Below are 25236 nucleotides of genomic sequence, written 5' to 3'. Positions count from 1 at the left end.
ATTTTAATCTTGATCGAACCAAAGTTGCCCTCTAAACAACTCGTGTTGCATCTGACCTTGAAGGTTTGACCATGCCAGGTGATTATTGTGCTGAAAACAAGAAAACATATCAGCGTTTTGCAAAAAAAAAAAAAAACATGTAGGAAAAAGTGGGAAGAGGCTAAAAGGAACTGCTGTGAGGAGTGAAACATGCAAAAGTCTTCTGCAAAGAAGACATGGTGAGAAATTTTCTGACATCACAACCATAACAGAAAATCTGCCAATGAGAATGACAGCATATCTAACTAACAAAAAACCTCTTTTTTTTTTTAGCAATTATTTCAACTTTATTTTCCAGTCCATTCCCTAAACTCTCACAAATATGTGCAAAATGTGATTTTGCACAGTCCAATTTTGCATGAACGATAACATAAACATGTTGCTCTTATATCGCAGTATGTATTTCCGCATAGATGACGCATAAATAATCTAATAAGATAAGATAAGATAAGACTTTATTTATCTCACAGTGGAGAAATTCACTGTTACATAGGCTCTCAGAAACAACAAGGAGGGTGCAAATAGTAATGAAATAATAATAGTAATAAATAATAATAATAGTAATAGTAATAGAATAATATAAGCTGGTGTTGCCCAGGTCATTTGATATTCTTTGTTTTAAATATTTATTTTCTTTTCCAAGTTGCTCAGTCACGATATATTCCCTCTTCGGAATATGTTGCAGACCTGATATGCAGAAATTGATGTATAGTTATATGATTTATCTTGGGTTTATCTGTTTGAAATCAGATAAAAGTCAAAGTCAGGTGCTGGTTATGCATATATGGTAAAATGCCTCCTGTGGACTTTGAGATACATTTGCATATCATGGTATTCTGTCTTTCGTTTTTTTATACATTTGTGAATTTATCTTCATGTATATATATATATATATATATATATATATATATATATATATATATATATATATATATATATATATATATATATATGTATATATATATCAGTCGTTTAGTTTATTTATTTTTTCTGAATATTGGATATGACCTCCTCCGACTCCACACCTCGTTCTTTTCACTGTTGTTCTGTGTTTGTCCTATATATGACAAAAACTTGACAAAAAGAAAAAAAAAGTCAAATTAAATCCAAGAATTAGTTACTTTTACAGTTTAGTTTGTATTTTTCTCATCCATGTATTAACAAAGCTGGAACCATTTGTGCTCACAGATTTTATAACCATACACTTTTTAGACTTTTTTTTTTCTTGTTTGCTCTAGTCAAAAAAAGAATTAAATGTAGGTGTGTGTAACTAGACAAAAAGAGAAGAAATGTATATCAGCTAGTTGCATGAATGTGGGATGTAAACAAGATGAAACAGGGTTTATGGGTGGAGGTATGCTGGGATTCATGGGAAAGACTGGGGAAATGGAAGCAGACAGTGTCATAAAACACATGATCAAGCAGTCTCACCTGAGTTGCACCCCGTGTGGGATTAAGAGGAAGTTCAGAGGATGCTGAGTTAAAAAAGTGACGAGTTAGAAGTGTTAAAGAAGAGACATTAAATATTGTTAGATGCACTCACTGCTGAGAAACAGTTTCCTCTGAGTTTACAACACAGAGGAAAGTTGAAGGTCTATTAAAAGAAATACTTTGGATATTAAAAAGAATAAACAAAATTAGTTTATGAGTTTTAGACAAATGAAAGAAATTACACACAGGTTTGTACACAGAGAAGCCAAACATAATACACATGTAACAGCAGCCATCTTTGTTTATCCTCACCTCTGTCGCAAGCCTCTCCTGAGTATCCACTGTTACACTCGCAGTAAGCTTTGCCCAGGCCCGACACTCTACATTTGCCATGTTTGCAACGAGACAGGCTGCAGAGGTTGGCTGTGTCCTGGACCTGCTCATCGCAGAGTACACCAGCAAAGCCGGGCTGGCAGCGGCAGGAGTATGAGTAGGAGTTTATCGGGAGGCAGGTGCCATGAATACATCTATCGGGGAAATAAAAGTTCTTTATCAAATAATGTTGAAACTGTAAACATCACAGTTTTAAATAAATATATAATAAAAAACTCACTTGTTTCCATCACAGGGGTTGCTAACTTGCTGGTCGCACAGAGTCCCTGTCCATCCAGGGTGGCAGGTACAAGTGAAGCCTCGGTGACCTGTTGCGTGACAGTCGCCTTGTATGCAGGCGCCTCTCTGGCACGGCTGGCAGCCAGGCTCCACCCCATTGCCCAGCCACTGTCTGGTGTTCTGTGAAGTCCCAGAGCTCAGAGCCCCTGCCTCCAGCCCAGCTCCGAGGTCCTGGAGCTTCCCGTTGATGTAGAGGTTACGGAGGCAGCCGTGGAAACTGGTGCCGTTGCGGCCTCCTGAGCTGTGCTGCAAGGCTGAAAGCCCCCCGGCGGCGGAGGCTCGCTCGGGCATCCCTACATAAACACAGAAAGGATTAGAGAGCCCACAGAGCATAAATTATAGAAGTTAGCAACAGTAGAACAAGTACTGAATTTAAATAAAATATAATTTATTTCTATGTATAATACTGATTTTATGTAAAGTGCTCAGGTGTTTATCTGGTGTTTATCTTTTATCTTTGGTAATCTTTGCGCTACGTACTTACACACACATTACCAGGAGTGTGTCAGTACTTACACACACATTACCAGGAGTGTGTCAGTACTTACACACACATTACCAGGAGTGTGTCAGTACTTACACACACATTACCAGGAGTGTGTCAGTACTAACATACACATTACCAGGAGTGTGTCAGTACTTACACACACATTACCAGGAGTGTGTCAGTACTTACACACACATTACCAGGAGTGTGTCAGTACTTACACACACATTACCAGGAGTGTGTCAGTACTTACACACACATTACCAGGAGTGCGTCAGTACTTACACACACATTACCAGGAGTGTGTCAGTACTTACACACACATTACCAGGAGTGTGTCAGTACTTACACACACATTACCAGGAGTGTGTCAGTACTTACACACACATTACCAGGAGTGTGTCAGTACTTACACACACATTACCAGGAGTTTGTCAGTATTAACAGTGAGAGAAATTACTAAACCAGAACAAAACCTAAAGACCGTTAAAAGGCACAGCTACAGATATTTTTTGTATTTTTGCTTCAGATTATATCTAATGAAAAAAGCTTTGAGGTTTGAAGTTACAAATGCATTAAATTGGGGATGTAAATCTTACAACAACTCAAGATATAATTCGATTTTACGATTTTTGGGGTGACTATTTGATTCAGAATCAATTCTTGATTCAAACAGATTTTTGATTCATAATCATTACACTCAAGTAATAAAAGGTGCTAATTTCCCAAGTAACTTCATTCTTCTATAAGCTAAAAAGAATAGAGAAATTATTTGATTTAACTCATGTACATGTTCAAAACTTTCTTCGCTAGTCATTTTTCTTGATTTCAACGTGGAAAAAAACACACTGAAGCCAGACCATCAAGTAAAAAGCTCAATAAAAACAATAAAAATGTAAACATTTATTATACAGGATTATTTTTACTTGAAAAATTAATAATTTTTTAACAAAAATATTGATTTTAAAATTGTGAAGCCAAAAATCCCGTTTCGATATTTTTAATCGATTCGACACCCCTATAATAAATTAATCTTCATGTAAAAAATGCATCACCACAATAAACAGAAGTATTTACAAGATTTTTGATATTTTCACAAACAAGTTCAGCTTTCTGTATTAATCACAGTTAGACATACACGCTACGCTGCAACCCAGTCCTTACCTCCCAGGTAAAGAGGAGAGTCTATGTTGAGTGTGGACTGTTTGCTGATAGAGTTGATGGATTTGGGTGCTCCACCATCAATGGACAGAGATAAAGTCTGGTCTGCAGCGACTAACTCCACGGCATGGAAACTACCATCGTTCACTGTCTCCACACTGAGCGAGAGAAGACGGAGAGATTCAGGCTACACATTCGTATCATTCTTCATAGCAACGTGGTATCTGAGAGTCTGCTGTTAGATGCGTCTGCTTGGGAATACATGCACCTGTATATAGCAGAAGGAGGGTAGGACCCGGTGTCGTAGCTGACCCTCAGACGTCCCCTGTACAGCTCCATTGCAATGTGATCATTGTCCCCCTTATACAACAACACGCCACTGTCCTCATCGGTAGCAATCTGCAAAAACACAGCGAGGTATCCATATCGATTACAGTAAAGATACAGATGCAGGTAAGTTAAAGTTGTCTATAAAGAAGCGGTGCAAACACATCTGGAACTGACATATAATAACCTTATAAGATGATAAAGCTTGAGAATATTAACATGAAAAGTACATGTGTCGACAGATGAACCCTTGGTTTTTTGGCATGTGGAAATTTTTTCCTAGCTTTTATTATCTGTATCTCCACTGGTATTCATTGACAGCCATACTCATTGATACAGATTATATTAGTGGAACTATCTAAGAGAGCTGCAGACCTGCAGGTTTTCAATACATATGACATAAAATAATGAGTTGTTGTACAGAAGTTCGTTGGCTGTTGGATGCATATTTTTTGGGTCGGATGTGCTCCAGCTGGGATACACTGAAAACCTGTATGGCTGCAGCCTCCGTAGGACTGAGTTGAACAGCACTGCTCTAAGATTAAGATTAAAAGAAAGGAATGTAATGGGTATTTAATGCAAATTTTGGAACAACTGGAACAAGTGGATGTTGTATGTGAATACTGTTAAATGGATGATGATGAAATTAAGGGGCAGAAATCATAAGATTGTTCTTCTTTCTGCTCCTTTTCATTCAAGCCATATTTAATTGGCAGTCTTATTTTGTATTTGTTTTTATGTTGTTTTGAATGAAATGAATAAAAATGAAATGAAAAGATGTGTTACACTTATGAATTGAAGCTTTTGGGTCGGTTAAGCGATGAAGATCTATTTGGATTGTTTCCACACGCTTTCAAACGGGTCTCATTATTAATTCTGATGCCACTGCTACGGTTCGGTGGTCCAACCGATCAGTAAGAAGCTTCATCTCCATCTCCACTAGCATGTAAACATCTGACTTTCCCTTTGTTTCATCATTCCTCCTCCAGAAATACACCCCACCTGAGTCTAGCTGCCAAGCATGTCACACATTTATACATAACAAAATCAGAATTAAAAGGAGCAGGATCTGTTTTAAGGTAATGATTGGATAAAGCTAACCCCAAAGAGATACTCCTAACTGGTGATAACTTTTCATCCTAAAGCTGATGGTTCCCACCGGCTTTTATAATTAGCCTACAAAGCCAGAATAGGGTGTACCTGCAGGCTGATGTTGGTCTGCGGTGAGAGGTGGCTGGAGGGAAGCTGCAGGTAAGATTCACGGTTGACAAAGTTGACGCTAACAAGTGTTTCACAGCGCTCGCCCTCGTAGCCGTGGAGGCACTGGCAACGGGGGTCTGATCCCATGACAACGCATTGAGCCCCGTTGAGACACTCGTGGTTGTCACAGGGGCTGGTGCGAGGAAGGACCATTGGAGGAGAGAACTCGCAGAATAACCCACTGCAACACATAATGATGGACATCAAATGGAGAAACGACTGAAAAACTTCTACAGATGACTGTACAGATTGTTAGAAAATAAGAGATCCCATCATTGCAAATGGTTCGCTTTACAATGGTTGACAAATAAACACTGAGACATGATGTATTAATTACATTAAAAAAATCAGTTAATCTTGAATATGTTTGGTTGGACATTTGATTTTAGAGAATTTGTAGATTTTGTAGAATTTGTAATTTATTTTTCATCTGATTTTATTTTGATCACTTTTTTATTTTTATTGCTTTTAGCTGACTTTGATTATTTTACTTTTAGTTGTAGTATTTTACATTTTAATTATCCTCTTGTATGCTATTTATTCTGTTTTTAGTTTTAACCCCCCACAATGAAGCACTTTAGTCAATGATGTATTTAAAGTGCGTTATAAATAAAATCGCATTGCATTGCATTTTAACACAATGCAAACCTTGAACATACCAACAAATATGGAAAAAATACATTTTTTTTAGCTTCCTTAAATTCCCACACTACTTTCTAATTTTACTTTCTCTGTTTTGTCCATTAAAATATGTGAATTCAGCTTCAGCTTCAGTGAATTCATGCTGAATTCGCTGTATTAAACAGAGGTTATACAGATTTAACACCAAACAATGGAGTTTTTCTCAGCAAAACACAACAACAAATAAGAAATGTATGTGTGTGTGTGTGGCTTCCTGCTGGTGTGTGTGCCTCACCTGTATCCCTCTGGACAGACGCAGGTGTATCCGTTCACAGCGTCAATGCACTGACCTCTGTTCTGACACTTATTATCTTCACAGTCGTCAAAGTCCAGCTCACAATGCTCACCCAAATAGCCCGGAGTGCACTCGCACCTACAATGTTCAAAAACACACATGCAAAAATGTTTATGTGGGACAATTAGATCGCAGTTTGTGACAAAACAGCTGGTCTTTGGTTAAATAAACCGTCTTCCTGTCTGTGGTTTGAGTTGCTCTTGCTGCCTGCTGAAAAATGTTCAACACTAAAAGGAAAACATGTCAACTCCCCGCTGACCCAGACAGTCTAGACGGTTCAAATACAAGAAAACACACACAATCCTGATTTTTAACATGGTTTGTTGAAGTGATGATAACTTTGTAACAGTGCAGACACGCACACTCAGCCACACACACATGCTGCTTATCACTGCAGGGAAAAATCAGCAACTCGTTTATTTTAGTGCTCAAATTCAGCAGATGAGAACAGTAACTCTGGGTAAGAGAGTGTGTGTGTGTGTGTACAATCTACTCACTTGTATCCCTGAGGAGTCAAAATGCACTTTGAGTCGTGCTGACAAGGGTTCAACTCCGGGGCACAGAAATCCAGTTTCTCTTCACATAGCTCTCCTAGAAACACACACACGCAAACACAGACACACACACACACACACACACACAAACAAATCACATCAGCACATTTTCAACTCTTTGCAGCACTTAAATATTAAAATAAATCTATGATAGAAAATAGATCGATGCTGTCCAACGTCTTCCCAGTGTGTTTGTTCTTTGTGTGTATACTGCAATGTCTGCATCTGCATTAAATGTCCAGAAATGTGTGTGTGTACTCTGATGATGGATGACTCTCTTGTGGCCAAGACCAACACAGTGGTCTGATAAATGATCCCATCGCTGAGAATGTCATATTCCTGATGATATTCCAGAGTGCATCCTGATACTTTGAACTCCAAATGAATCACTGATGACACATCAGGGAATAAACCAATAGTCCCGACAGCAGAAAGTCCAATCAGGGAATAATTACACAATCCTCGGGGATATGTGGGAATGTGTGAAAGCACTTCTGTAACATAGTAAGTCTGCAACCTTTGCACATTTATCAGCAGTAACATTTGCCTTGTTAATTCATATTTTTTAAGAAAAGCACACATATACTTATTAATTAAGATATTGAAATGTTGATTATAACAGCTGTCATCTTTTTGTGGCAATGTGAAAAAGTATGCACATCATTTTTCAAATCTAAGGTTTTAGTAATGAAATTATAATAAAAGATATGATAAAAAAAAAAATCACTTGTTTCTCATCAGTTCTTAAAATGAAATGAATATAACGACATAAGAAACAACATGACAGAATTTTATTATTCATGTAACAAAAACTAAGCCAAAATGTTGTGCTAAAAACGGAGTATGTTCTTCTACTCAGCAGCTTGCAGGACCACATTTAGCAGCAAAAACGTCATGCAGTTATTTACGGTATGTTGTTTTCAGTTTTTATACATTGTTGTGGAGAAATTTTAGCCCCCTCTCCTTAACAAGGCTGCATCTAGGTTTAGTTTTATGCACAGCTCTCCGATCACAGCATTTTAGGTCAAGTTAGGCTCTGGAGTGTGAATGGGTCTTTATAATTCCTTCATTCTGCTCTTGATTAGCTGCTGTACTTAAGGTCTTTGTCCTGTTGCATCTATTTAGCTGAAAGACACATGACCTCACATTTGACTTTAGAATACTTTGATATACGGAGACGTTTATGATCGACTTAATCGCTGAAATGTCCAGCTCCTGTGACTACCAAACGAGCCCAAACCATCACCCCTCCACCACTGTGCTTGAAATTTGGCATAATGGTTTTGGTTATGACCCATTTATCCTTCCTGTTTGTCTTGGCATTAATACAACTGAATCCTTCACACCTGAAAACTTCCTAAAACTCTGCTTTTATATAGAAGGTTAAACTTGCAGCGAATATGTTAAATGAGTGTGTTCGTTGAACAACAGCTGGATGCAACTTTATTCCTTAAAGGTTCCATTTTATGCTGAATTCATTTTCTAAAAGTTGTCAAGCTGTCGCATGTGTGCTCATATCCTGTGGATGAGGCTTCACTTCTAAAGTCAGCAAGCAGGCACGAGCTAAAGCAGCATCTCCTCCCTGAAATGAGTGTCAACGTGGACAGGCACCAATCATCAACTTTTAAAGGTTTAGACCCAGAAACAGCCTGTTCTCAGTAGAGCTCACTAGAAACACTTTTGGAATGACTGAAATTAAGAACCAACACTAATTTTAGAGGAAGTATACTTTAAGAATAATGTTTTTAGACCTTGACACACACATGAAATTGTTGAAAAAAAATGTATAATCTGGGACATTTAATTCCTTCAGAAGTTGTAAAGGTGATTTTAGTTTTTAACCATCTTTTTCTGCATTATTAAGGGAAGCCATGATCTATTATATGATGAACTGATTTTAATCTGAAGACATATTTTAATACAGGTTAGTATTTATAAATGTATAGTTGAGCTCTCAAGATATTCCTAAGAAGTTTGTGTTTACTGCTGGTAATATAATATTAGTATAGTATATTAGTATAATGTGTAGGTCTGTGTTGTGCATTAAAGTTACATCCACTTGAATCACAGAACCCTCTCGTATCTTATCGTACTAAGATGATAAATACTCATCTATCAGTCAAGACTGCATCTTGTTTCATTGTGTGTCAGTTTGCAACAAAGAGAAACCTCTGAAAATGTTAAAGGTAGATCTGCAGGCAACAGATCCTGTTTTCTTTTTTTTTTTTTTTTAACTTACATGCCTAATGTGAGACATTAGATGACATGTATGTGAAAAACTAAACACATGACTTTGCATGATTAACCTTTTTCTGAGATAATTAAAAAAAAAGAAAGTACAAAACCAACAACAAACTGATCCTAATAGAAGTCAATCTTGTGTCATGAGCCCTCTCTAACCCTCCAAACAGAAAACAAATTTGACAAAAACCAAAAGAACATCATTGGCTTTAGAAACTCCTGACTAAAAATACATAAATAAATAAAAGAATAAATAAAGTAAGAATTCTTGAGAAGTGAATGAAGCTCAGTTAGACAGAGAAACATATTGTTAAACTAGAGCTTAAAATGAGATTTATTTTAATTTAAAAAAGAAAAAACCTGCCGTTTCCTTCAGTCTCAACAAGATATCACATGTAAGTAACTAACAACACTCATCCACTCGATTATACAAGACATGCACAGCTAGGTATTTTAAATCTGTGGTACTGAATATTACATTTCTGTGGGCGCATGAATAAAGCACAGGAAATGAGGGAAAGAGGAATGGAGGTAAGGAAGCGAAGGGGGAGAGAGGGACAGGCAGGACAGAGAGAGAAGAGCAGACTAACCTCTCTCCACCTCATTGGTAGCAGCTGCAACCACAAAAAAAAAACATGACAGATGATAAAAAGCAGAGCGAGACAGGAGAAGACGACACGGGACAGCAGAACATCCACAGACAGAGAGAGAACAGCGCCACAAAGGTTAGAGATGATTAGCACAGCGCAAAAGCAGACAAACAAGTAGCAACAGATAAAACATGATTTTATTACTGGAAAAAAAGATCTTGAATGAATGGTTGTCGCTCTGAAGACAGGAGTTAAAGTTTAAAGTGATTAGCTCTGGAAATGAAACTTCCCTAAAGGCAGCTAAATTAAACCATTTAAAGCTGAGGAAAAGCCACATTCAGACTAAATGTTAGTTCAAACAGCTGAAAGGATCACAAGTAACGTCTGGAACAGAAAACGACAGGAGCTTTTCATGATGTAGGAAAGCCCGATCTTTCTGTGCTCTGCAGCAGTAACGGCTCTGAGTAAAGAAATAAATGACATGGGAATACAGAGTGGCTGAAAAGACCCCCCCTCCAACTCTCAGGGGCTTTGAGTTAAAGTTGGGTTACCTGTGTATTCTGGTGAGCACATGCATGTGTAGTTGTTGATGCCATCAACACAGGTGGAGTTGTTCTCACAGTCATTATCTTCACAGTCGTCAATGTTGATCTCGCATGCATCACCTTCAAAGCCTTCTGGACACACACACCTGAATGTATGGACACACAGATACACACTTATAAATGGATAAGACAATTCTTCATAAGCGTACATGCAAAAAATTTAATGCTTATTTGTAAAGTTAATCCATATTTTCAATGAATGTCAAGAAATATTTAAGTTTTTCAAAAGTTTTTGACATCAAAAGTCATTTTAATGGAAACTGATATTTATTGTGCACATTTCTGGCTCTTTGGTTGCCCTGCAGCTTCTAAAAAAAAGTTTTTCCCACTTCGGAGCGTCACGGTACAACCATGTTTTGCTTTGCAGCACCATGTCACATGCCAGGAACTGAATATAAAAAACTGGCATGGTGGATTTAGGAAATATAAAAACAAGTTGTTATTATTGGAAAAAAGCAGGAGACGAAAGAGAGAAAGTCACAGATTAAAGATATTCTGAACTAGTCTTTATTAGCGGCTGCCGAATTTGTGAAAATGTGCAAACATCTGGTAGTGCTGCTTTATTGTCAGGTTTCAAGAAAACAACAGTACAAAATAGATAAATAAATAACAAAAAAAAAAATAGTTTAATACCATTTACATGACAAAGTGGATCATTTGAAAGTGTGTATATATCTTCCTTTAACAAGTCAGATCCAACTGAGATTAAGCGCCTCTTTTTCAATGGCAAATACAACAGTTTCAAAGTTACTTGTGCATTTAGTGGTTTTGAACTGACTAATTATTCACTTCATTTACTTCAACATGAAAGAAACGACGATCCAATCATCAAAACCCCAGAAAATGTATTTATTAAGCATGTTTTCATCCATCTGTCCATTTCCTAGACATGTTTCATCCTCCTTCAGTTCTCTGGAACTCTATTGCTTCTGGGTGAGACGCAGGTTACACCCTGGATAGTCAAGGCTTAATTTAGAATCGTTAAATAACCTTGCAAGTGTGTTTTCGGACTGTGGCAGGAAGCCTATAAACCTGGAGAGATCCCCGCTGGGACAGAGAGAACATGTAAACTCAGCACAAAAAGACCCCAGCCACTGTCTCCTGTGAGACAACAGTACTAATCACCACACCACCTTGCAGCAGCAAGCCGGTGTTAACACAGAAATCCTCATCTAATGCCGTTAAATCGTGTTGTTACACCTCTGATATCAAAGATATGTGTAACAACAAGGACATGCGACCACTTCCCACGCTCGACTACAGCATCAGCTCCATTTACATGTTCTTCGCACAAGGTCATTATTCTATTAAAGAGTTGTGCCTCAGCTCTGTAAAAACTACTCAGCTTTATTAGTGCACACATACACACACAGAACGTCTTCAGAGGGCTACATTATGAATCTAATAAAGAGCTCTTATGCGGCACACTCTAGAATAGATTAATATCTCATTTCATAGTCAGTGACAGCTCTTCAGTCTGAATATTTTGCCCTCTGTGCAGCAAAGAAGGCTTACAAAGATGAAAACATAAGAAATAGACATGCAATCCACAGGGAAGGGCTGACAGGAGATAGTTACAGAAGTGACAGTGAGGGCAGAGGTGGAGACAGGACATGCTGCAATCTTATGTTGATCTAAGAGCCACCGTGTGTAAGTGTGTGTGTGTGTATGTGTGTGTGTGTTGTTAAAGTCAGCTTGGAGCAATGAGACAGGCTTTTGCTTGCCTCCTATTGGACCTAAATACAGTAATGAAGAGATGACAATTATCACAGCGGGGTAATCCACCATAGAGCAGCTATGAAAACAGAAGGCGTCCCTAAAGCCATTTACCCCCCGTCAGCTCATTTCCAAACCCTTTTCATGGTCTGGTATCGCAGACGGAGTTATCTGCTGATGTTTTTTATACACTCTGTAAGTCTGTGGCAAAATAGTTATTTGTGCTTAATTTCAGCTGAATAATTCTGACAGTTTTTAATTGTTTTTAAATGCAGTCAGCCGTTCTGTAAATGATGCTCCAAAATTCATAGCTTAGATCTGAAAACACATTGATAATCTGTTTATGGAAACTGTTTCAAATCTCTGTGGACGTTTTTTTATTTATTTATATTTTTAACACCACGTTGTGGGGAAAAAAAACCCCCAAACATTCCCATAATGTAATGTAAAAGCAGGAAATGCTCATATTTTAAACTTTTTCAAAAGGTTTTTTTTTTGTAATTAACATTTTTATTAGGAGAAGTGACATTTCAAATATACAATACCTCAATTTCTATAACAGTCCTTCTCTTCAATTTTGTATAAAGAAAACAACAAAAACAACAAAACGGCAAAGCACGAAAAGAAAAAAAAAAAAAAAAAAAAGCAACATTAAAGACAGGAGGCTTACAATCATGCAATACAATGCACAATGGATCACATTCTTATGCATATAAGTGTATAACGTATACATAGGGCCGGGCGACACAGTGATATTAGACCGTCTCACGACCTTCACAGCTGAAATCATGATATTAATTTTTGCCATATCGCCCACCCCCATGCACACACAACACACACATAAAAGGAGTATTTAACAGTTGAATTAACCTGGAGTTATCTAAAGTCATTCCTGATTGGAGATATAAAATTAATCCATTTATTCCAAATGAAGTAGAATTTATCTAACTGAGTCCTTAAAGAATATGTTAATTTTTCCATTTTAAATATTTCCAATATTATGTCAAACCAATCATTAAGTGTGGGTGATGCTGAATTTAGCCATTTTCTTGTAATTGATTTCTTGCTTGCTGCTAGAAGCACTTGCAACAATTTTATATCCCCTCTCCTTTCTACAGCTGGAATAAGACCCATATACAGACTAGTAAAATCATTGTCAATTTCAATTTTAAATACATCTGTCAAAACTTTATAGATACCTGACCAATATTGGTGCAACTTTGGACAATCCCAGAATATATGACAATGATTTGCCTCCACAGAGCCACATTTTCTCCAACATTCAGCATTAGCATTTCTAAATTTGCCCTGGAGGGGGGTCCGAAAAAAACGTATAATGTTTTTCCAGCAGTGTTCTCTCCAGTCCAAAGAGCTAGTAGAAGTCCACTGGAAAATACAGACTTTTTCCCAGTCTTCAACTGTGATAACACTTTCAGCTTCATGCTCCCATTTATATTTAATGTGAAGAGTGTTATCTTGCCTTGCATTCAGCATCCCATTATACAATTTGGAAATTGCTTTTTTAATCACAGTAACCTGAGCTGATTTCAAAATGTTAAAAAAATCCAATTCAACTGATGATAAATTTGAACATTTACAATGCTTGTTGAAATAATCACGCATTTGGAGGAACCTGAAGAAGTCTGCCCGCTCCAAGCCAAACTTAGTTTGCAAGGATTGGAAATCCTGTAATGTTCCCTTATGAGTAAAGGAATGATATGTCGTCAAACCTTTTTTGGTCCACATTTGGAATCTTTTATCAGTCTTGTTTGGGTGGAAATCTGTATCATATGCACACCATCTGAAATGTTTCACTATATCTGCTAGTCCGCAGATTTTTATGACCCTGTGCCATATCTTTAAAGTATGATCAATCCACGTATTGACACCCTGTAATTGGTCTGCCCTTTTTTTTATCTGCAATCGCAGCTTGTAAAGGAAACTTGGAGCATATGTTGAATTCTATTGTCTTCCATTTGGCTTGGATGGCTGGATTACACCAGTACAACATCGGAATAATCTGAGCAGCAAAGTAGTAATACTGCAGACAAGGCAGCGCTGCACCTCCTTTCTCTTTTTGTAATTGTAGGACTGTAAAGCGAATTCTTGGTTTCTTTCCCTGCCATATAAAACGGGAAATCCATTTGTCCCATTCCTTAAATTGGCTGTCGCTCAATTCAATAGGTAAAGTTCTGAACAAATGTAATAGTCTAGGAACTATATTCATTTTCACTGCAATAATTCTTGAATTTAAATTTAGAAAAGGGACAAGATTCCATCTATGTAAATCTGATTTAATTGCTAGTGATAATGGATCATAGTTTGCCCGTGGCAAAGTGGAAGTGTCTTTTGTCAGAACTATTCCCAAGTATTTTAAAGAAGTCGCTTCCCAGTCTAGATTATATTTTTCTTTAAGTGTTGTTGAGACATTATAATTCAAAGTCATCACCTGAGTTTTGGATATATTTAGTTTGTAACCAGAAAGCCTACCAAATTGAGTCAATAATGACATTAACTCCTCAAATGATTCCTCAGGCCCCTGCAAAAAGACAAGGACATCATCCGCAAACATTGAGACTTTTTCCTCCATTCCGGCAACTTTAATTCCCTTAATTTCTTTAGTCTGTCTGATCAGTTGGCCAAGGGGCTCGATGTAAAGAGCAAAGAGAAGGGGTGAAATCGGACATCCCTGTCTCGTTCCACGTTCAAGGAGGAAGGAGCCAGAGAGACTTCCATTGATTTTTACATAGGCTCTTGGCCTATCGTATAGGGATTTTATTATTGAGATAAAGTTGTCCTTAAATCCAAATTTTGTTAATACTTTATAGAGGAATAACCACCTGACCGAGTCGAAGGCTTTCTCGGCATCTAATCCAACGAGTACAGCCTTGATATTTTCCTTATTTATTTGTTCTATCACATGCAATGACCGTCTTATGTTATCCAGGGTCTGTCGTTGTTGGATAAATCCACACTGGTCCAGCTGTATTAAATCTGGAAGGAATTTTTCAAGTCTTCGAGCCATAATTGCAGTAAACAATTTATAGTCTAAGTTTAGAACACTGATGGGACGATAGCTACCACAATTTTGCTTATCTTTACCCTCCTTTGGTATGACAGAAATAACAGCATCTTTCCAGGATGGAGGAATTTCACCATGTTGTATGATTGAGTTAAAGGTTTTTAAAATAATAGGAGACAATTCTTCTTTAAATGTTTTATACCATTCTGTGGTGTAACCATCTACACCTGGAGATTTCCCCATCTTTAACTTGGAAATAGCTAAGTTCAATTCAGCGGTTGTTATTGGTTGCACTAACTTTTCATTTTGTGGAATTGTTAACGATGGTAGATTTAACATGTTTAGAAATTCCTCCATTTGTGTTTCATTAGACATTTGAGGTTGGGAGTACAAATCCTTATAAAAAATTTCAAAAGCTTCCTGGATCTCTTCAATTTTGTGTACAACTGTCTTGGAAATAGGATGTTTGATTTTATTAATCGTGTTTTCCGCTCTCTGTTTGCGTAATTTGTATGCTAACAGTTTAGTCGAATTGCTCCCAATCTCATAGTATTTCTGTTTCAGAAAGATCATTTTCTTTTGCGTTTCCAGTGTATAAATATTGTCTATTTCTCCCTTAATCTTTTTAATTTTTTCTTTTACTGTGGAATGACTTTTAGAACTGTCTTTTCTTTGCAGCTGTTTCAACTCACTTTGGAGATCAGTCAGTTTTTGCTTCTTTTGTTTGTTTAAGTAGGAAGTCATTGAAATAATCCTTCCTCTTAACACAGCTTTCAAAGCATCCCACATTATTATTTGGGATACATCACCTGTGTCATTCAATTCCAGATACGTCTTAATTTCCTCCTTTAATTTTTGTTTTATTTTAGGGTCATTTAGTATATTTGAGTTGAATTTCCACAACCCTTTTCTAACCTTTTTTTCTAAAAGAACAGACAGTGAGATGGGGCTGTGGTCAGAAAGGTCAATAGTCTTAATACTGCATTCTCTTACTCTAAAGGAATCACTACCAAACATAAAAAATAATCTATTCTTGAATAAACATTATGTGGGCAAGAATAATGTGTATAGTCTCTACTTTTTGGGTGCAATTCTCTCCAAACTTCGGAAATTCCCAATTCTTTAATCAATGAATTTACTTTTTTCAATAATGCATTTTCATGGTTAATTGAACTCGAAGCATCCAATTTAGGCTTTAACCTGATATTAAAATCTCCTCCACAGATTACCACTCCCTGAGAATTCACCATAAGATCAAATATATCCCTGTAGAAAGCCCAATCACTTCCAGGTGGTATATATACATTTATAAGAGTTACGTCAAATCCCTCTATTTTTCCAGTAATTTTAATAAATCTCCCTTCCTCATCTTGAACTTCTGATATATGCTCGTAATTCAGGGAATTAGCAATTAGAATAGCAACCCCTCTCCGGCGTCCTGCTTTATAGGAAGAGGAGAACACGTATTTAAAGCCCTGCCTCTTTAGTTTTTCATGCTCAGATTGACTCAAATGGGTTTCTTGAAGATAGGCTATATGTGCTTTTTCTCGTTTCAATTTAGACAGGATCTTACTCCTCTTAATAGGATTTGAAACTCCATTTACATTGAAAGAAACAATTTCAACTGGTTCTCCATGCATTTATACCCTCTAGATCATTAAATCTCAATTTTCTGTAAGCACTCCCTAAATAAAACAAGAACACAAAACAACTTTTGTAAACACTATAAACATTGAACACTGAACAGATTCGAACATTTTCTTCCAACCCTAAGGTCCATTTACAGACCCGATGCTGGTTAGAGGGATAGCCTCTGCACCTCCAGTGTGCTTGAGGGCCCTCCAGTATGACGTCAGTCATTTAGTCAATACAGTTAGTTGTCTCTTCCTCCGACCAATTTATTAAGTAATCATTTATCCTACCAGCCTCACTCATTTCTTATTCTGATTATAAGCATATGCATAAAAGAAAAAAATAGTCAACCTGTATCCTCCGTTGTCGCGCGTCTAAAAGCCTGCAGTTTTTGCTTGAAGCTCTGTGTCTTCGGGGCTGTCGTGGAGCGCTTGTTCCGCACCAGCTGCCATGCTCCCCGCTGAATCCTCTCCCGCAATGTTGTTGGTTGTTCAATCACTTTTACTGACAGTCCTCGGCTCGCCATGTCAGCGGTCGCCTCTTCCGCTGTGTTGTACGTCTTCTGCCCTTCTGCATAGTGGACTCTCAGCCGGGCCGGGTAGAGGGTCTGGAATCGTATCTGGTTTTCTTTCAGCACTCGTCGTGCCTCGGCGTAGGCTTTCTGTTTAAGCAAAATTTCAGGAGCATAGTCATGATCGATGCTTATTTTATGGCCGTCTAACTCAAAGCCTTTCTTCTGCCAAGCCAAACGGATCACTTCTTCTTTGGTTCTAAAGCTCTGAAATTTAGCTACGATAGACCGAGGACGGGCTCCGGGAGGGGGTGGGGGGGCAAGCGCCCGGTGAGCTCTCTCTATCTGCAGGTCTGCCGTAGCAGGGATGTCAAGGTTTTCCCTAAGCACTTTCTCCACAAATGCAATCATTACTCTTGGACTTGTTTCTTTTTTTCTCAGGAATTCCATATATCCGGATGTTTTCCCTTCTCGACCTGCATTCTTGATCCGTTAGTTTCTCCTGTAGTTGTTCTTGTAGCTGTAGCATTTCCTCCACAACCGTTTCCATGTCTTGCAGCTTTTCCTCGTTTCCCACAATTCTTTTTTCCGCTTCATCCAGTCTGGAGTTTGTCTTTGCAAATTCCTGTTTAATCTCTTGTCTGTATTCACGCAGTTATCTGAGTATCATGCTATTCGACACTTCTTCCTCGTTCACCTTGACTTCTCCCTGGTTAGTCGCGGCCGTGTTAGCATTAGCTTCCTCCTCACGCAGTACTTCGGCAACTTTTGGTGTTACCGAGCCCGCCGATTTATTTTTCAATTTCGGAGGCATTTTCCCCTCTCTTGTAAGTCTTGAAGTCTTATTTTCGTCGGTTTTGCTTGACTTTAGAGGGCAATTTCTCACTTTTGGTCAGGAGACGAGCGCTCTAAGCCGCCATTCCCCGATGACCCAGAAGTCGAACTCTTTTCAAAAGGTTTTATTTCAATGTTACTGGAAATATTTCCCAGTTTTGACAGATTGGTATGAAAAGTAAGCAAACAGCTGTGTAAAGTATGTGAAACACTTCATCCCAACTTTTTCAACTCATTGAAAATAATCATGCGGATTATTTATTTTTCTAATCTGGGTACCATCTCCAGGTATAGCTTTGCATTTTTTTGTGAAACACCATAAAGCTGCAAGTATTAACAACCTGTAAGAGTTTAAGTGTGTAAAGCAGGGGTCATCCTTTAGTTTTTACCTAAAACATGTTTTTATGGATAAAAGACTTGTTATGGATCAACTACTTTACTGGACTACTTTTACTGGACCCCTTACGGATGTAACATGACTGTTTCTGTGTTAGTATTGTCTGGTACTGAGGGCTACCTGGCCATATGCGTGTAATGTAATGGACGTTGTAGGAGAGAAGAATAATGTGGTAGAAACAAAAGGTGAGTCAAAACCACCCTAAATATGTTTAGTGCTATGAATAAACTCTTTTCTGTTCTTTTTTTTTTTCAGTTTCATTTTGCCATTGAAACATGCTATCACTTTTAAAAAGTAGATTTTGAATATCTTTAGACCCACATTGCATAAATCCCTTTTGTCCTCCATTGTTAAATGTCAGAATATCAAATTCAACCAAAGGACTATTGTGTGAAATTTCTAGCTTCATGTGCAACCCACCTGTTGTTTATATCAATGTTAGGAGTTTCCCTGCTGCAACACACCTGATTCAAATCAATAGCTAATCTGTCGACTTGTGCAGAGTTCAATGTCAAGCTCTGCTGATTAGGTCTGATGTGTGTCAGGTGTGTTGCAGCAGAGAAACTCCTAACATCTGCAGGACTGTGGCACTGGAGGATCGGAGTTACCTACGCTCGATGTAAAGTATCTTCAGTGTCGACATTGTGACTTGTAAATAACTTAATAGCTTGAAAAATTATGTGTGTTTATCAAAACTGTCAATTTACAAGAATTTTCCTAAAGAAACTTATGATGACCTTAAAATGACACCTTGATCCTTATTGTGAGGAGGACGACAGACATGTAAACTTGCTGCGGCGTTTGGGCCGTTTTTCAAAACATGTAATTATAATAATACAAACTAACCAGTTAAAAGAACAAAAAAAACTTTATATGTTTCTTACCAAAAATTGCTTCCTTCTCCTTCCTTCAGGTGACAAGTTCCACCATTTTGGCATGGGTTGCTGATGCAGGCGTGGATGGGTTCTTCACAGTTTTGGCCCTTATGCAAAAAAGACACACACATAAATATTCGGTGCTTGTAAAGAACAGCAACGTGTTTTAGTCGCCAAGTGTTACATCAGCTGTCTGTGAAATGCATTTGTTTTTAGTTCTCATTTCCTAAAATAACAAACTCATTTCTTGTTCTCTTAAGGAAGTCAGATTTTGAACCCTTGGTAGTATATGTGTGTAATATATTGTATTCATTTTGCTCTTTGACTCTCCACAGTGAGTGTACCTTAAATCCATACGGGCAGGTACAGCGGTAGTAATGCACAGGGTCATTGGCACACGTGCCATCGTTCTTGCAGGGATTGGACAGGCAGGGGTCACATTTAGCCTGGATGCTCAAATCCACTGGACCTGTGTAGTACACCAATGCACAAAAACAATATGCATACAAAAGATAAAATGATTAACATGTAATGTAAGTGTACAACGGGTCACACACACTTAGACAGCTTTACAACATATCATGGTCCTGCATAGATCTTATTTGAAGATAAAGATGGAGAGGCTTCATCCTTTCTCCATCCACATATTCTTATTTTTTCTATTATAAAAAGTTGCCAATCAATAAATTACAGCTTAAACCTTTCTGAATAAAGAATAAATAGCATAAGGAAGTGTAAAAAAAGGGCAAATATAACGTACAACTACTCCTCACTGAGGTCTAACTGAAAAATATGACAATTTCTCTGCAGGACCATGATATGTACAGAAGAAACATATATGATATTTCTATTACTAACGACACAAAACGCTCAACACGACGGCATCGGTGAGAACATGAGGGCTGAAAGGGAAACACAGCAGTTCAGTCTGGTCACGGATCTGAGGATGAGGAAAACTGGGCTGGGGCAGAGTCAAACTGAGGAATCGGGGGTTAAAGAAGGAATAACTGGGAAATGATTGGCTACTTTACCTGGCACCAGAAAACCACAAGGCCCGGGGACTTCTACAGTGCGTCAGTCAGATTAGGTCAAAAATAGGTTTCAGTCACGTGTTCAGAGTTAATGTGATATAAGACGGTTTAAAGTTAAGGTCAACAGTCAGTAGCAATTTCAGTAAGACACGTTGCAGCCACAATCATACTGGAGGAAATTTGTGGGTCTTGGAGTCATCTTAAGGGTTTAAATTTTCCTACAAGGTATGTTTCTGTACACAGAAATACCGTTTGCTTCCATGAAAGTAGCAGACATATGGTAAATATGGTAAGTGTGGTTACCATATTAAATATGGTGTGTGTTGGCAGTGGCTGACACAGTGTTAGTATTGTGCTTTCAACATTTCCACTATGCTAATGCATACTCTCTGTATGTTGATTAACTTTCAGATTTGTGGTGTGTCAGCTCTGTCTTGACCGCTGCATGTTTCTTCTCCCACTTCTGAGGAGGAATGACAGCGTTTAAATACAGTACCGTGCAAAAGCCTTGGGTTGTCTGTCAGATACAGACCTGGTTCGTCTCTAGAGTTATTCTATGCAGCTGTTTTAGGTTTGGATGATTAAGTGGTTTGACCAAAAAAAAGAAAGAAAGAAAGAAAGAAAATAAGTAACATATTTGTCCTGAAAATGATCAGGTACAAAGACTGGTCTGAAAAGGAGGGAAAAAGCAGCCAATGTCAAAACAAAACAGTGAAAGCTTTATAAAGTCTGGAAAAGTATTGCTTGAACCCACTTCAGCAGATAAAGAGTAAAATCTGACTCATTGGAAACAAAGTAAAAACAACTGAGGAATTCTACAAGCCTTTTACACAATACAATATTTAAACCTTTTAACAATATAAGGATATACGGTCAAAATTAACCAATAAATGCATAAAAATACAGTATGTATTTCTGAGTGGAAGGATGTTTGTTAAGTTATACTTATTTGACGTAACATCCTGTTGATGGTGTTTTTATCTGTAAAATTACATGAACTTTACAAAAACAGCACTGACACATAAAATTATTTCAACATATATAATCTAACACAGATTTTAGCAGTATGTACAAGTTGCTTGATTATGAAATTCAATTCTGCACTCAGAAAGCAGAGCACTTTATTTAATCGGGCAAATGAGGACAGACTTTAATTTTAATATCTAAAATTTTAGTGCATTTTATAAAATTTTTAATCATACCCTCGTCCCTGAGACGGAAATTAAAGTGACAGATGTGTCCAAGTTCATTTGTTTTTGGTTCCAGCCTTGTGAAACGCTCATCTGAGGGCAATCATCTCAAAATGTCATTTAACTGACCCAATTAATCAGCTTAGTGATTAATCAATGACATTACAAAACAAAATTAATATGTTAATTACACAAAAATGGACCCTCTGAAATATTAAAACTGTTCTGTTTTCACGTTTCAGTCAACATGATTATTTTTACAGATTCATGGTTTTTATGGGATGTTAGTTTGTATTTGGCAGCCTTTACTGGGAATCAAGTGTGTGTGTGTTGTGTGTCTTTACTGGCACAAAATGACAGTTGTTTGTTTTTGTGAAAGCATGTGTGGTTTCACACGCTTGTATCCAGAGAATATCTTTATTTCAAATAAATGATATAGCAGTGCGTGTGTGTGTCAGTGTGTGTGTGTGTGTACCTGTGCAGGTGAATTTTTTGGAGGGCGTGGTGAGGAGCAGTTTGTCGGTCATTTCTCCAGGCCCGGCACAGCGTGCAATGCCGGGCTCCTTGTAGCCGCTCTTCACCCAGTCTGAAAGCCACTGCATGTGACAGTCACAGTACAGAGGGTTGGCACCGAGAGCCCTGCAGGATGAGTGGAGGAAACATTTAAAGACATATTCATTCATACTAACCCTTTAAAATCCTTTAGTTTTTTTTTTTTTTTTTTTTTTTTTTTTTTTTTTTTTTGCCTAAAACATGTTTTTATGGATAAAAGACTTGTTATGGATCAACTACTTTATTGGACTACTTTTACTGGACCCCTTACTGATGTAACAGGACTGTTTCTGTGTTAGTATTGTCTGGTACTGAGGGACAGGGTGGCTTCAAAGTAGAGCTGCACAATTAATCGTTAAAAAAAATCGCGATCTCGATTCATACTTGTATACGATCTCAGTTTCAAATGATGACAATTAAAAAAAAAAAAGACCACGAATGTACCGCATTTTGAACTGGGACATCACCTGCATCAAAACAAGCGCTCCCTCCTTCTCCCTCCACAAATGACAACGGTGGATCCTTATACCACATGATGCAGATGTCGGCTGGTAGGAAAAAAACTTGGCGACTTTCTCGCTAAATCTGGCGACTTTCCAAACCCCCTTTGGCGACTTTTTTTGTTAAAAGCGACTAGCAACAAATCTAGCTACTTTTACTGGAGTTATTGGAGACGTTTCTGGTGTTTTGGCGACGCCATTGCCTAATTTGCACAATTGGCCATTTGTGTGTAATGTAATGGACGTTGTAGGAGAGAAAAATAATGTGGGAGAAACAAAAGGTGAGTAAAAACCACCCTAAATATGTTTAGTACTATGAATAAACTCTTTTCTGTTTTTTTTTTTTTTTTTTTTTTAAGGTTTTATTTTTATTTTGCCATTGAAATATGCTATCACTTTTAAAAAGTCGATTTTGAATACCTTTAGACCTACATTGCATAAATCCATTTTGTCCTCCATTGTTAAATGTCAGAATATCAAATTTAACCAAAGGACTGTTGTGTGAAATTTCTAGCTTCATGTGCAACCCACCTGTTGTTTATATTTTAAGAAACATACCTACCTCTCATCACCTTATGCACAGAAGAAATATTGTTAGAAAATGTTACTATTAAAATTATCCAAAGTTTGTGTGTGGAAGAGAAGACAAGAGAGACATTTATTGTTTTTATTTTCAGTGTCAGCTGTTGCAAAGTTGATGTGCCGGTAATACGTGCAATAAATGTTTATCTTGGAAAAAAGAGAGAATCGTGATCTCAATTCTAAGCAAAAAAATCGTGATTCTCATTTTATCTAGAATCGTACAGCCCTACTTCAAAGACAACTTGCTCTGGTGACTGCTTAGAAATAAGTGTTTTATACATCATTCTAATCTCAAGAATCTTGGCTTTTAATGATGTGTAAAATGTTTACTTGTCATGTCGCACCCATGGGACAACTGGTACCACTGCAAACACTCATTAAACACTAGACATGTGCTACAGTAGTGTCTCTGAATCCAGGACCCACTGCCCTGCATGCTTTGGATGTGTTTCTACTCTACAACACCTGATTCAGATGAATGAAATTCCTCATCCTGTTATTTGCAAGCCTGTTAACAAGCCCTTCATTTAATACAGGTGTGTTAAAGTTACGGCTGCCTCTAAAACATGCGGGGCGGTGAGTCCTTGTTGGAAAAATCTTGTAATCATGATATTATGAGTATTTTTAGAGGTCAGATGGTCAGAACAATGTTTGGAGAGAAGTTCTTATCTACTTTAATGTGTCTCTGAAATGCAAACATCTACAAAAGGACATTAACACCCTGCTGGAGATTGGTGTTTTAAACGTCACTCTGGGGGTCCAACGCCATAAACTATGATGACAATGTTTCCAGAGGTGTGTTGAGGGAAATAGTATGTAAGGGTGTAATCCAAAACTGATTGTTGGTTCACCTTGTCCACAGGCTGGGTCCACTTGGTCTGCTGGCTTGTGTGAACGTTCTCATTGATCTGAGTGTCTGTCGTTTATTGGGAGATTATTTCACCAAATGTCCTCAAAACCAGGACTAAGAAACACTGTACTAGAGGACCAAACAAACCCCTTTCTGATAAGCTACAAGCAATTCCACCTCCATGTCCAGTCATGCCCATCTCCACACTTTTTTCAGCTGCCCTCAACGTGGTTGAAACTTGCAGATGAATTCCTGTCACTGCTCACATTTCTTTGAGATACTTCTGAAATAGCAAAGCCATTACTGCCAAATCTAACAGAGCAACCATTTTCTAACAAATGGTCAATTTCCTCATGTGAGAGTCAAAGACTGAGCCGCTACACTGCTCAGGAAGGAAATGAGAGCCACTCACCAGCTTGTTCTATGAAATTAGACGCGTTTTCTGGCAACTTCCATGTGTGAAGCTTATGTGCTTAAAAAAAAGGCAGCAGTCTGTCAGAAATGCTGCTGATGGTGCTTCTCCTACATATGCCCTTACTGGTATTCCCACCACTACCTTCACATCTAGCCGTCACTTTCAACCATTGCTTGTGTGCATCCTGGAGTTTTGTGTGTTTTTTTCTTTTCTTTTTTTATATTTGGAGCCCAGAAAGAAAAACTTCAGTAGCGCTTATATGTACTGGATTTTTCCATTTGTATTCCCAATTTTATTTATTCAAGTTTATATATTATATACGTATATATATATATATATGGTTAATAAACTGATTTATGAAATACGCTATTCTTAAACAAAATAACTTCTGGTGACAAGATTTGTGATAGTGATAAAAACCACGACACTGAGGCCTTTTACATGTAGGAAAATATAAATACTTACAATAGAATATAGACAATAGAGATTGGTACAAGTCATTTTAAAGGGATTTGTGTAAATATATCAAAGCACATCCAACTCATTCACACTGAAGGCGTAGTCACAGAGTCCTTGTTGTCATGTGTACTGATGAGGCGAGCAAAATACTGGTAAAACTGGAATTAAATGCAGGATTCCTGACTGTGACCAGCTGTCCCTGCCTACTCTGAACAATAATTAATCATAGAAACAAAGAAATTCACACAGAAAATTTCTCCACATTTGACCCCCCCCCCTTTGCTTTTGTATAATTAAGAAGTGACTATACTCTCTCCTCCACTCACC

General features: G+C 37.7%; 1 protein-coding gene across 3 annotated transcripts in view; it reads right to left on the bottom strand.

The window, feature by feature from the left end:
* The window catches only part of slit2 (slit homolog 2), a gene marked incomplete at its 5' end in the record, with an annotated part of 119636 nt that overhangs the window by 2106 nt on the left and 92294 nt on the right, over nt 1-25236 (bottom strand). For all 3 annotated transcript variants that reach the window (XM_079264725.1, XM_079264727.1, XM_079264726.1), the window contains 11 exons: nt 1783-1997; nt 2084-2435; nt 3794-3948; nt 4059-4189; nt 5318-5558; nt 6294-6431; nt 6851-6944; nt 10290-10429; nt 19340-19437; nt 19675-19799; nt 22027-22190. In XM_079264725.1, coding sequence (XP_079120851.1) covers nt 1783-1997; nt 2084-2435; nt 3794-3948; nt 4059-4189; nt 5318-5558; nt 6294-6431; nt 6851-6944; nt 10290-10429; nt 19340-19437; nt 19675-19799; nt 22027-22190 — 1853 coding nt within the window. The remainder of the gene's footprint in view (nt 1-1782; nt 1998-2083; nt 2436-3793; nt 3949-4058; nt 4190-5317; nt 5559-6293; nt 6432-6850; nt 6945-10289; nt 10430-19339; nt 19438-19674; nt 19800-22026; nt 22191-25236) is intronic.

Source organism: Telmatherina bonti, assembly GCF_933228915.1.
Source record: "Telmatherina bonti genome assembly, chromosome: 3".
NCBI classification, from domain to species: Eukaryota; Metazoa; Chordata; class Actinopteri; order Atheriniformes; family Telmatherinidae; genus Telmatherina; species Telmatherina bonti.
The sequence above is the reverse complement of the archived record's forward strand: the minus strand, read 5'-3'. Positions and strand labels throughout refer to the sequence as shown.